General features: G+C 48.1%; 1 protein-coding gene across 4 annotated transcripts in view; it reads left to right on the top strand.

The window, feature by feature from the left end:
• The window catches only part of tbk1 (TANK-binding kinase 1), a 97,973-nt gene extending 85,418 nt beyond the window's left edge, over window positions 1–12,555 (top strand). For all 4 annotated transcript variants that reach the window (XM_045214547.1, XM_045214549.1, XM_045214548.1 and 1 more), the window contains 5 exons: window positions 1,495–1,596; window positions 4,520–4,616; window positions 5,924–6,027; window positions 10,558–10,629; window positions 12,071–12,555. In XM_045214547.1, the coding sequence (XP_045070482.1) occupies window positions 1,495–1,596; window positions 4,520–4,616; window positions 5,924–6,027; window positions 10,558–10,629; window positions 12,071–12,122 (427 nt within the window). In that variant the 3' untranslated portion in view covers window positions 12,123–12,555. The remainder of the gene's footprint in view (window positions 1–1,494; window positions 1,597–4,519; window positions 4,617–5,923; window positions 6,028–10,557; window positions 10,630–12,070) is intronic.
• Window positions 12,556–14,036: the final 1,481 nt, after the last annotated feature.

The following is a 14,036-nucleotide window of genomic DNA, read 5'->3' as shown; positions in this document are numbered from 1 at the left end:
GCCGACTAGGTGAAAAATCTGTCGACGTGCCCTTGAGCAAGGCACTTAACCCTAATTGCTCCTGTAAGTCGCTCTGGATAAGAGCGTCTGCTAAATGACTAACCATTTTTTTATATTTTTTTATATAGATAATAATCTGTTGCCATTTGGATTTAAACCTAACTATGTTTAGTTTTTATTGCAACCCATTACCCTCTGTTTAGATGACTTCTTAAAACCCTAACATTAGTCCTCCTTTATCCATGATGACAGAACTTCTCCTCAACCCTAACATTAGTCCTCCTTTATCCATGATGACAGACCTTCTCCTCAACCCTAACATTAGTCCTCCTTTATCCATGATGACAGACCTTCTCCTCAACCCTAACATTAGTCCTCCTTTATCCATGATGACAGAACTTCTCCTCAACCCTAACATTAGTCCTCCTTTATCCATGATGACAGAACTTCTCCTCAACCCTAACATTAGTCCTCCTTTATCCATGATGACAGAACTTCTCCTCAACCCTAACATTAGTCCTCCTTTATCCATGATGACAGACCTGCTCCTCAACCCTAACATTAGTCCTCCTTTATCCATGATGACAGACCTGCTCCTCAACCCTAACATTAGTCCTCCTTTATCCTTGATGACAGAACTGCTCCTCAACCCTAACATTAGTCCTCCTTTATCCATGATGACAGAACTTCTCCTCAACCCTAACATTAGTCCTCCTTTATCCATGATGACAGAACTTCTCCTCAACCCTAACATTAGTCCTCCTTTATCCATGATGACAGAACTTCTCCTCAACCCTAACATTAGTCCTCCTTTATCCATGATGACAGACCTGCTCCTCAACCCTAACATTAGTCCTCCTTTATCCATGATGACAGACCTGCTCCTCAACCCTAACATTAGTCCTCCTTTATCCTTGATGACAGAACTGCTCCTCAACCCTAACATTAGTCCTCCTTTATCCTTGATGACAGAACTGCTCCTCAACCCTAACATTAGTCCTCCTTTATCCATGATGACAGAACTGCTCCTCAACCCTAACATTAGTCCTCCTTTATCCATGATGACAGAACTGCTCCTCAACCCTAACATTAGTCCTCCTTTATCCATGATGACAGAACTGCTCCTCAACCCTAACATTAGTCCTCCTTTATCCTTGATGACAGAACTACTCCTCAACCCTAACATTAGTCCTCCTTTATCCTTGATGACAGAACTGCTCCTCAACCCTAACATTAGTCCTCCTTTATCCTTGATGACAGAACTGCTCCTCAACCCTAACATTAGTCCTCCTTTATCCATGATAACAGAACTTCTCCTCAACCCTAACATTAGTCCTCCTTTATCCATGATGACAGACCTGCTCCTCAACCCTAACATTAGTCCTCCTTTATCCATGATAACAGAACTTCTCCTCAACCCTAACATTAGTCCTCCTTTATCCATGATGACAGACCTGCTCCTCAACCCTAGTCCTCCTGTTTCTCCTCTGACAGACAGAAGTTGGTGTTCCACGCCACCAAGGCCAGGTCTCTGTTCACAGAGGAGTGTGCCATGAAGTACCGCATCTTCATCTCTAAGAGCGAGGAGTGGATGAGGTCAGTGTGTCCTGTAAATGAAGGAGGTTATCAGATGAGGTCAGTGTGTCCTGTAAATGAAGGAGGTTATCAGATGAGGTCAGTGTGTCCTGTAAATGAAGGAAGTTATCAGATGAGGTCAGTGTGTCCTGTAAATGAAGGAGGTTATCAGATGAGGTCAGTGTGTCCTGTAAATGAAGGAGGTTATCAGATGAGGTCAGTGTGTCCTGTAAATGAAGGAAGTTATCAGATGAGGTCAGTGTGTCCTGTAAATGAAGGAAGTTATCAGATGAGGTCAGTGTGTCCTGCAAATGAAGGACGTTATCAGATGAGGTCAGTGTGTCCTGTAAATGAAGGAAGTTATCAGATGAGGTCAGTGTGTCCTGTAAATGAAGGAAGTTATCAGATGAGGTCAGTGTGTCCTGTAAATGAAGGAAGTTATCAGATGAGGTCAGTGTGTCCTGTAAATGAAGGAAGTTATCAGATGAGGTCAGTGTGTCCTGTAAATGAAGGAAGTTATCAGATGAGGTCAGTGTGTCCTGTAAATGAAGGAGGTTATCAGATGAGGTCAGTGTGTCCTGTAAATGAAGGAAGTTATCAGATGAGGTCAGTGTGTCCTGCAAATGAAGGAGGTTATCAGATGAGGTCAGTGTGTCCCGTAAATGAAGGAGGTTATCAGATGAGGTCAGTGTGTCCTGTAAATGAAGGAAGTTATCAGATGAGGTCAGTGTGTCCTGTAAATGAAGGAGGTTATCAGATGAGGTCAGTGTGTCCTGTAAATGAAGGAAGTTATCAGATGAGGTCAGTGTGTCCTGTAAATGAAGGAAGTTATCAGATGAGGTCAGTGTGTCCTGCAAATGAAGGAAGTTATCAGATGAGGTCAGTGTGTCCTGCAAATGAAGGAAGTTATCAGATGAGGTCAGTGTGTCCTGCAAATGAAGGAAGTTATCAGATGAGGTCAGTGTGTCCTGTAAATGAAGGAAGTTATCAGATGAGGTCAGTGTGTCCTGTAAATGACTTTTTCCACACTTTGTTACGTTACAGCCTTATTCTAAAATTGATAAATCATTTTTTCCCCTCATCAATCTACAGCCAATACCCCATAATGACAAAGCGAAAACACGTTTTTAGAAATTGTTGCAAATTTATTAAAAAAAAGAAACGGAAATATCACATTTACATAAGTATTCAGGCCCTTTTCTCAGTACTTTGTTGAAGCACCTTTGGCAGCGATTACAGCATTGAGTCTTCTTGGGTATGACGCTACAAGCTTGGCACACCTGTATTTGGGGAGTTTCTCCCATTCTTCTCTGCAGATCCTCTCAAGCTCTGTCAGGTTGGATGGGGAGCATCGCTGCACAGCTATTTTCAGATCTCTGCTTAGGGTTGTTGTCCTGTTGGAAGGTGAACCTTCGCCCCAGTCTGAGGTCCTGAGCGCTCTGGAGCAGGTTTTCATCAAGGATCTCTCTGTACTTTGCTCCGTTCACCTTTTCCCTCGATCCCGACAAGTCTCCCTGCCGCTGAAAAACATCCCCCACAGCATGATGCTGCCACCACCATGCTTCACCGTAGGGATGGTGCCAGGTTTCCTCCAGACGTGACGCTTGGCATTCAGGCCAAAGAGTTCAATCTTGTGTCGTGGAAATTACCACCAGGGAGTCTATCTTAGATGAATCGTTCTTTATCACCAAGCTGGAGAGGTCCCAACAGCCTTGAATGGTACATCCTGTCTCATACAATCATTGGTTCCTGTAGGTGCTGGGTAGAGATATATGAGGGGGAGGAGACGGTCATGACCCCCTTCCTCAGACCTTTTGGCAGAACGCCCACAATATGTTCTAGAAGTTAAGATAGGAGACGGTGCCAGTCACATGCAGGAACCAACCCTATGAACCAATGCCTATGTAGCTTTTCCATATAGCCGTATATAAGGGAGCGCTCGCTTCGGACCGGTACTTTATGCATCTAAGAGTGTCCCCCTGGTGGTCATTTCCATGACACTTGGTTTCATCAGACCAGAGAATCTTGTTTCTCATGGTCTGAGAGTCCTTTAGGTGCCTTTTGGCAAACTCCAAGCGGGCTGTCATGTGCCTTTTACTGAGGAGTGGCTTCCGTCTGGCCACTCTACCATAAAGGCCTGATTGGTGGAGTGCTGCAGAGATGGTTGTCCTTCTGGAAGGTTCTCCCATCTCCACAGAGGAACTGTAGAGCTCTGTCAGAGTGACCATCGGGTTCTTGGTCACCTCCCTGACCGAGGCCCTTCTCCCCCGATTGCTCAGTTTGGCCGGGCAGCCAGCTCTAGGAAGAGTCTTGGTGGTTCCAAACTTCTTCCATTTAAGAATGATGGAGGCCATTGTGTTCTTGGGGATCTTCAATGCTGCAGACATTTTTTGGTACCCTTCCCCAGATCTGTGCCTCCACACAATCCTGTCTCTGAGCTCTACGGACAATTCCTTCAACCTCATGCCTTGGTTTTTTCTCTGACATGCACTGTCAACTGTGGGACCTTATATAGACAGTTGTGTGCCTTTCCAAATCATGTCCAATCAATTGAATTTACCACAGGTGGACTCCAACCAAGTTGTAGAAACATCTCAAGGATGATCAATGGAAACAGGATGCACCTGAGCTCAATTTCGAGTCTCATAGCAAAGGGTCTGAATACTTATGTAAATAAAGTATTTGTTTTTTATTTTTAATACATTTGCAAAAAATACAAAAAACCTGTTTTCACTTTCTCATTATGGGGTATTGTGTGTAGATTGATGAGGATTTTATTTATTTAATCAATTTTAGAATAAGGCTGTAACGTAACAAAATGTGGAATAAGTGAAGGGGTCTGAATACATTCCGAATGCACTGTGTGAGACTATGTTTATCTGGTCTCCTGCAGGAAGGTGTGTGTGTGTACTGTATCAATAGTGCGTTTATCTCCCCCGTACAGGAAGGTGCATCACGTGAGGAAGCAGCTGATTGGTCTAACCAGCCAATTCAACAGCGTGGAGAAAGAAGTTTCCATGGTGATGGAGAGAGTTATTAAGGTCAGAACACACACCACTTACTAAACACTGAGGTAAACAGGACGTTTACGCCACTAAGTAGAGAGATGGAGAAGAGAGAGGGAGGGAGGGAAGAGAGAGAGAGGGAGGGAAGCGAGAGAGGGAGGGAGGGAAGAGAGAGAGAGGGAGGGAAGAGAGAGAGAGAGAGGGAGGGAGGGAGGGAAGAGAGAGAGAGGGAGGGAAGGAGGGAAGAGAGAGAGGGAGGGAAGAGAGAGAGAGAAGAGAGAGAGAGGGAGGGAAGAGAGAGAGAGAGAGAGAGAGGAGAGAGAGAGCCCTTTGCAGTTTGGTTTTATATTAGTCTGTGGGTTGGATTCCATTCATTATAGACTGCCATGACTATAGTAGGGATTGATTGAAGCTCAATTCAAATCTCCCTACCATCATATCTAAGCCAATACGACACCAATGTCGATTAAACTTTGCAAATCAACTTGATTGGAGGTACACAACACACTCCCCCGCCTTTCGTCATGAGCCGTCCGGCCGTTACCGAGAACCACATCGGATTTTTAACATGGTCGTTAGCTTTAGGAAAAAAATACTATTCTTGCCTTGAACGAGCTCAATATCTAGGCGTCGGATAAGAACGAGACTACGGCGTCCATAAAGGGACCATTAGACTTGCCACCCTTCGGACTGAATACGTTTGTAGGGGCAACAGTTTTGATTACATGTATAATTTATCGCTCTCACGTGCTCATTTCTGTCCATTAAGAACCAATGATGTGCTACCTTTTCGTAGCATTTCTGACAATGCTAACATGGTTTCAGCCGAATCGCAGAGTTCCAAAACCGGGACCAGCAACTCGGTTCTGCGCAGCAGCTAAATAGTAGCAGGCAGCTAGCTAGCTAGCTAACACCAGTCGGAAGAGAAGCAAGCTACAAGCAAATGAAGCTAGCTAGCTGGGGATATTTTGCTATTATAGGTTTTTCATATGGCTGATGTCATCTGTGTAAACTAAATCAGAGCACAAACAAATAAGCTGGCAAACGTCCCTCGGCTGCTATTGTAGCCAGTTAGCTAGCCAGCTAGCCAGTAGATACAAGCCAACGAGACTGTACCATAGCTAGCCAGCTAGCCAGTAGATACAAGCCAACGAGACTGTACCATAGCTGTATAGATCGTGCACCAACGACAACTCAGTGTTGACTAGATATCCTAGCTAGCTACATTCTTCCATAAAGCATAGCTTGCTAGCTAGCTAAGTAAAGTTTATAGTCAACACCAAACTTTGGGAAACTGCCACCCTTTTTAGTTTTTAATATACCAATGTTTGTGTGTATTGTAGCTACAGGAGCAGTTACCTGGTAAGGTGCTGCCTCTGGCGTCCAGTGGGATGGTGAAGCCTCAAGCCTACCTCAGCCAGAGCACCCTGGTAGAGATGACCCTGGGGTGAGTTACTGTCCCTGACCCCTGACCTTACCTCAGCCAGAGCACCCTGGTAGAGATGACCCTGGGGTGAGTTACTGTCCCTGACCCCTAACCCCTAACCCTGACCCTACCTCAGCCAGAGCACCCTGGTAGAGATGACCCTGGGGTGAGTTACTGTCCCTGACCCCTGACCTTACCTCAGCCAGAGCACCCTGGTAGAGATGACCCTGGGGTGAGTTACTGTCCCTGACCCCTGACCTTACCTCAGCCAGAGCACCCTGGTAGAGATGACCCTGGGGTGAGTTACTGTCCCTGACCCCTGACCTTACCTCAGCCAGAGCACCCTGGTAGAGATGACCCTGGGGTGAGTTACTGTCCCTGACCCCTGACCCCTGACCCTACCTCAGCCAGAGCACCCTGGTAGAGATGACCCTGGGGTGAGTTACTGTCCCTGACCCTAACCCTAACCCTGACCCTACCTCAGCCAGAGCACCCTGGTAGAGATGACCCTAGGGTGAGTTACTGTCCCTGACCCCTAACCCAACCCGACCCTACCTCAGCCAGAGCACCCTGGTAGAGATGACCCTGGGGTGAGTTACTGTCCCTGACCCCTGACCTTACCTCAGCCAGAGCACCCTGGTAGAGATGACCCTGGGGTGAGTTACTGTCCCTGACCCCTGACCTTACCTCAGTCAGAGCACCCTGGTAGAGATGACCCTGGGGTGAGTTACTGTCCCTGACCCCTAACCCCTAACCCTGACCCTACCTCAGTCAGAGCACCATGGTAGAGATGACCCTGGGGTGAGTTACTGTCCCTGACCCCTGACCTTACCTCAGTCAGAGCACCCTGGTAGAGATGACCCTGGGGTGAGTTACTGTCCCTGACCCCTGACCTTACCTCAGCCAGAGCACCCTGGTAGAGATGACCCGTGGGGTGAGTTACTGTCCCTGACCCCTAACCCAACCCTGACCCTACCTCAGTCAGAGCACCTGGTAGAGATGACCCTGGGGTGAGTTACTGTCCCTGACCCCTGACCTTACCTCAGCCAGAGCACCCTGGTAGAGATGACCCTGGGGTGAGTTACTGTCCCTGACCCCTGACCTTACCTCAGCCAGAGCACCCTGGTAGAGATGACCCTGGGGTGAGTTACTGTCCCTGACCCCTAACCCTAACCCTGACCCTACCTCAGCCAAAGCACCCTGGTAGAGATGACCCTGGGGTGAGTTACTGTCCCTGACCCCTAACCCCTAACCCTGACCTTACCTCAGCCAGAGCACCCTGGTAGAGATGACCCTGGGGTGAGTTACTGTCCCTGACCCCTGACCCTAACCCTGACCCCACCTCAGCCAGAGCACCCTGGTAGAGATGACCCTGGGGTGAGTTACTGTCCCTGACCCCTGACCCCTAACCCTGACCCCACCTCAGCCAGAGCACCCTGGTAGAGATGACCCTGGGGTGAGTTACTGTCCCTGACCCCTGACCCTACCTCAGCCAAAGCACCCTGGTAGAGATGACCCTGGGGTGAGTTACTGTCCCTGACCCCTAACCCCTAACCCTGACCCTACCTCAGCCAGAGCACCCTGGTAGAGATGACCCTGGGGTGAGTTACTGTCCCTGACCCCTGACCCCTAACCCTGACCCTACCTCAGCCAGAGCACCCTGGTAGAGATGACCCTGGGGTGAGTTACTGTCCCTGACCCCTAACCCTGACCCTACCTCAGCCAGAGCACCCTGGTAGAGATGACCCTGGGGTGAGTTACTACCCCTGACCCTACCTCAGCCAGAGCACCCTGGTAGAGATGACCCTGGGGTGAGTTACTGTCCCTGACCCCTGACCCCTAACCCTGACCCTACCTCAGCCAGAGCACCCTGGTAGAGATGACCCTGGGGTGAGTTACTGTCCCTGACCACTGACCCCTGACCTTACCTCAGCACCCTGGTAGAGATGACCCTGGGGTGGGTTACTGTCCCTGACCCCTGACCCCTGACCTTACCTCAGCACCCTGGTAGAGATGACCCTGGGTGAGTCTCACTATCACGTTGTTACATCTGAGGACATGTTTGTTGACTTGAGGGTTGATCCATAACCAGTGGGACAATATTCCACCATCTCAGTGACAGTGTCCAGTGTTAACCAGTGGGACAATATTCCACCATCTCAGTGACAGTGTCCAGTGTTAACCAGTGGGACAATATTCCACCATCTCAGTGACAGTGTCCAGTGTTAACCAGTGGGACAATATTCCACCATCTCAGTGACAGTGTCCAGTGTTAACCAGTGGGACAATATTCCACCATCTCAGTGACAGTGTCCAGTGTTAACCAGTGGGACAATATTCCACCATCTCAGTGACAGTGTCCAGTGTTAACCAGTGGGACAATATTCCACCATCTCAGTGACAGTGTCCAGTGTTAACCAGTGGGACAATATTCCACCATCTCAGTGACAGTGTCCAGTGTTAACCAGTGGGACAATATTCCACCATCTCAGTGACAGTGTCCAGTGTTAACCAGTGGGACAATATTCCACCATCTCAGTGACAGTGTCCAGTGTTAACCAGTGGGACAATATTCCACCATCTCAGTGACAGTGTCCAGTGTTAACCAGTGGGACAATATTCCACCATCTCAGTGACAGTGTCCAGTGTTAACCAGTGGGACAATATTCCACCATCTCAGTGACAGTGTCCAGTGTTAACCAGTGGGACAATATTCCACCATCTCAGTGACAGTGTCCAGTGTTAACCAGTGGGACAATATTCCACCATCTCAGTGACAGTGTCCAGTGTTAACCAGTGGGACAATATTCCACCATCTCTGTGACAGTGTCCAGTGTTAACCAGTGGGACAATATTCCACCATCTCAGTGACAGTGTCCAGTGTTAACCAGTGGGACAATATTCCACCATCTCAGTGACAGTGTCCAGTGTTAACCAGTGGGACAATATTCCACCATCTCAGTGACAGTGTCCAGTGTTAACCAGTGGGACAATATTCCACCATCTCAGTGACAGTGTCCAGTGTTAACCAGTGGGACAATATTCCACCATCTCAGTGACAGTGTCCAGTGTTAACCAGTGGGACAATATTCCACCATCTCAGTGACAGTGTCCAGTGTTAACCAGTGGGACAATATTCCACCATCTCAGTGACAGTGTCCAGTGTTAACCAGTGGGACAATATTCCACCATCTCAGTGACAGCGTCCAGTGTTAACCAGTGGGACAATATTCCACCATCTCAGTGACAGCGTCCAGTGTTAACCAGTGGGACAATATTCCACCATCTCAGTGACAGCGTCCAGTGTTAACCAGTGGGACAATATTCCACCATCTCAGTGACAGTGTCCAGTGTTAACCAGTGGGACAATATTCCACCATCTCAGTGACAGTGTCCAGTGTTAACCAGTGGGACAATATTCCACCATCTCTGTGACAGTGTCCAGTGTTAACCAGTGGGACAATATTCCACCACCTCAGTGACAGTGTCCAGTGTTAACCAGTGGGACAATATTCCACCATCTCAGTGACGGTGTCCAGTGTTAACCAGTGGGACAATATTCCACCATCTCTGTGACAGTGTCCAGTGTTAACCAGTGGGACAATATTCCACCATCTCAGTGACAGTGTCCAGTGTTAACCAGTGGGACAATATTCCACCATCTCTGTGACAGTGTCCAGTGTTAACCAGTGGGACAATATTCCACCATCTCAGTGACAGTGTCCAGTGTTAACCAGTGGGACAATATTCCACCATCTCAGTGACAGTGTCCAGTGTTAACCAGTGGGACAATATTCCACCATCTCAGTGACAGTGTCCAGTGTTAACCAGTGGGACAATATTCCACCATCTCAGTGACAGTGTCCAGTGTTAACCAGTGGGACAATATTCCACCATCTCAGTGACAGTGTCCAGTGTTAACCAGTGGGACAATATTCCACCATCTCAGTGACAGTGTCCAGTGTTAACCAGTGGGACAATATTCCACCATCTCAGTGACAGTGTCCAGTGTTAACCAGTGGGACAATATTCCACCATCTCTGTGACAGTGTCCAGTTTTAACCAGTGGGACAATATTCCACCATCTCAGTGACAGTGTCCAGTTTTAACCAGTGGGACAATATTCCTCCATTTCAGTGACAGTGTCCAGTGTTAACCAGTGGGACAATATTCCACCATCTCAGTGACAGTGTCCAGTTTTAACCAGTGGGACAATATTCCACCATCTCAGTGACAGTGTCCAGTGTTAACCAGTGGGACAATATTCCACCATCTCAGTGACAGTGTCCAGTGTTAACCAGTGGGACAATATTCCACCATCTCAGTGACAGTGTCCAGTGTTAACCAGTGGGACAATATTCCACCATCTCAGTGACAGTGTCCAGTGTTAACCAGTGGGACAATATTCCACCATCTCAGTGACAGTGTCCAGTTTTAACCAGTGGGACAATATTCCTCCATTTCAGTGACAGTATCCAGTGTTAACCAGTGGGACAATATTCCACCATCTCAGTGACAGTGTCCAGTGTTAACTCTCTGTGTGTTTTCCAGCATGAAGAAGCTGAAGGAAGAGATGGAGGGGGTTGTAAAGGAGTTGGCAGAGAACAATCACTTCCTGGAGAGGTGAGGACTTGTCTGGCTACATATAGCTCCCTGTGATAGCTAGCTTCCCTACCATACATATAGCTCCCTGTGATAGCTAGCTTCCCTACCATACATATAGCTCCCTGTGATAGCTAGCTTCCCTACCATACATATAGCTCCCTGTGATAGCTAGCTTCCCTACCATACATATAGCTCCCTGTGATAGCTAGCTTCCCTACCATACATATAGCTCCCTGTGATAGCTAGCTTCCCTACCATACATATAGCTCCCTGTGATAGCTAGCTTCCCTACCATACATATAGCTCCCTGTGATAGCTAGCTTCCCTACCATACATATAGCTCCCTGTGATAGCTAGCTTCCCTACCATACATATAGCTCCCTGTGATAGCTAGCTTCCCTACCATACATATAGCTCCCTGTGATAGCTAGCTTCCCTACCATACATATAGCTCCCTGTGATAGCTAGCTTCCCTACCATACATATAGCTCCCTGTGATAGCTGGCTTCCCTACCATACATATAGCTCCCTGTGATAGCTGGCTTCCCTACCATACATATAGCTCCCTGTGATAGCTAGCTTCCCTACCATACATATAGCTCCCTGTGATAGCTAGCTTCCCTACCATACATATAGCTCCCTGTGATAGCTAGCTTCCCTACCATACATATAGCTCCCTGTGATAGCTAGCTTCCCTACCATACATATAGCTCCCTGTGATAGCTAGCTTCCCTACCATACATATAGCTCCCTGTGATAGCTAGCTTCCCTACCATACATATAGCTCCCTGTGATAGCTAGCTTCCCTACCATACATATAGCTCCCTGTGATAGCTAGCTTCCCTACCATACATATAGCTCCCTGTGATAGCTGGCTTCCCTACCATACATATAGCTCCCTGTGATAGCTGGCTTCCCTACCATACATATAGCTCCCTGTGATAGCTAGCTTCCCTACCATACATATAGCTCCCTGTGATAGCTAGCTTCCCTACCATACATATAGCTCCCTGTGATAGCTAGCTTCCCTACCATACATATAGCTCCCTGTGATAGCTAGCTTCCCTACCATACATATAGCTCCCTGTGATAGCCATGTGTTTACTTTATAACAGATCAAGACCAGCAGTTCAAAACATGGTCACTTCTCCTGATAAGACGTATGAAGGCCTTCTTCCTGTCAGATCAGCTGTTTGGTCCTTCCTGTCAGATCAGCTGTTTGGTCCTTCCTGTCAGATCAGCTGTTTGGTCCTTCCTGTCAGATCAGCTGTTTGGTCCTTCCTGTCAGATCAGCTGTTTGGTCCTTCCTGTCAGATCAGCTGTTTGGTCCTTCCTGTCAGATCAGCTGTTTGGTCCTTCCTGTCAGATCAGCTGTTTGGTCCTTCCTGTCAGATCAGCTTCTGTTTATGGCCGTGCTCTATCTATTGATATAATATTTTCTGATGTTGCTGTTTTCCAGGTTTGGCTCTTTGACATTGGATGGAGGATTGAGAAGTGTGGACCGTATCTGAGACCATGTGGCCCCTCACTTCCAACAACCACCCTCACCCCTCGACTCTCACCCCGACCCTAAACCCTCACCCCTCGACTCTCACCTCATCCTAAACCCTCACCCCCTGACTCTCACCTCATCCTAAACCCTCACCCCCTGACTCTCACCTCATCCTAAACCCTCACCCCCTGACTCTCACCTCATCCTAAACCCCCACCCCAATCCACTATCTAGACCAGGGGTCTCCAACCTTTTCTGGCATGAGAGCTACCTTTTAGAAATGCAACATGTCTCAGTCTTTCCAATAGGTCCACTCTTCTCTTCTCTTCTCCCCTGCAGCTCTTCCCCGGGTCCTTCGTGTACAAGAGGAAGTAGTGCGCTGTGTTTCCTGTCAATATACCTGCTATAATAATGGTTAATAAACACTAAGGGGGGGGCCTGGTCAAATCTGAGATTTATTTTTCTTCTCCCCAATTCTTCTGTTTTATATTGTCCCAAATATATATTTTTTTGTTTTTCATTCTCAAAATTGAAATTGTTCGTAGAGAAACAACGAAATTGGATGTTCTGAGTCCATGTCAATGCTTAAATCACATCAGGAGAAACCATTTTTAGGTCTGGAAGAATGTTTTGGAGTGTAATTCCCCTTTTAATTGTGCATCTGGCCCTTTAATTGGGCGTCTAGTGAGTGAGGAATGGGCCATCTAATGTGCCTGGCCCTTTAATTGGGCGTCTAGTGAGTGAGGAATGGGCCATCTAATGTGCCTGGCCCTTTAATTGGGCGTCTAGTGAGTGAGGAATGGGCCATCTGATGTGCCTGGCCCTTTAATTGGGTGTCTAGTGAGTGAGGAATGGGCCATCTGATGTGCCTGGCCCTTTAATTGGGCGTCTAGTGAGTGAGGAATGGGCCATCTGATGTGCCTGGCCCTTTAATTGGGCGTCTAGTGAGTGAGGAATGGGCCATCTGATGTGCCTGGCCCTTTAATTGGGCGTCTAGTGAGTGAGGAATGGGCCATCTGATGTGCCTGGCCCTTTAATTGGGTGTCTAGTGAGTGAGGAATGGGCCATCTGATGTGCCTGGCCCTTTAATTGGGTGTCTAGTGAGTGAGGAATGGGCCGTCTGATGTGCCTGGCCCTTTAATTGGGCGTCTAGTGAGTGAGGAATGGGGTGTCTGATGTGCCTGGCCCTTTAATTGGGCGTCTAGTGAGTGAGGAATGGGCCATCTGATGTGCCTGGCCCTTTAATTGGGTGTCTAGTGAGTGAGGAATGGGCCATCTGATGTGCCTGGCCCTTTAATTGGGTGTCTAGTGAGTGAGGAATGGGCCATCTGATGTGCCTGGCCCTTTAATTGGGCGTCTAGTGAGTGAGGAATGGGCCATCTGATGTGCCTGGCCCTTTAATTGGGCGTCTAGTGAGTGAGGAATGGGCCGTCTGATGTGCCTGGCCCTTTAATTGGGCGTCTAGTGAGTGAGGAATGGGCCATCTGATGTGCCTGGCCCTTTAATTGGGTGTCTAGCCAGTGAGGAATGTGCCATCTGATGTGCCTGGCCCTTTAATTGGGCGTCTAGTGAGTGAGGAATGGGCCGTCTGATGTGCCTGGCCCTTTAATTGGGTGTCTAGTGAGTGAGGAATGGGCCATCTAATGTGCCTGGCCCTTTAATTGGGTGTCTAGTGAGTGAGGAATGGGCCATCTGATGTGCCTGGCCCTTTAATTGGGCATCTAGTGAGTGAGGAATGGGCCATCTGATGTGCCTGGCCCTTTAATTGGGCGTCTAGTGAGTGAGGAATGGGCCATCTGATGTGCCTGGCCCTTTAATTGGGCGTCTAGTGAGTGAGGAATGGGCCATCTGATGTGCCTGGCCCTTTAATTGGGCGTCTAGTGAGTGAGGAATGGGCCATCTGATGTGCCTGGCCCTTTAATTGGGCGTCTAG

This window comes from Coregonus clupeaformis, unplaced genomic scaffold (genome assembly GCF_020615455.1).
Source record: "Coregonus clupeaformis isolate EN_2021a unplaced genomic scaffold, ASM2061545v1 scaf0276, whole genome shotgun sequence".
Taxonomy (NCBI): Eukaryota; Metazoa; Chordata; class Actinopteri; order Salmoniformes; family Salmonidae; genus Coregonus; species Coregonus clupeaformis.
The sequence above is the reverse complement of the archived record's forward strand: the minus strand, read 5'-3'. Positions and strand labels throughout refer to the sequence as shown.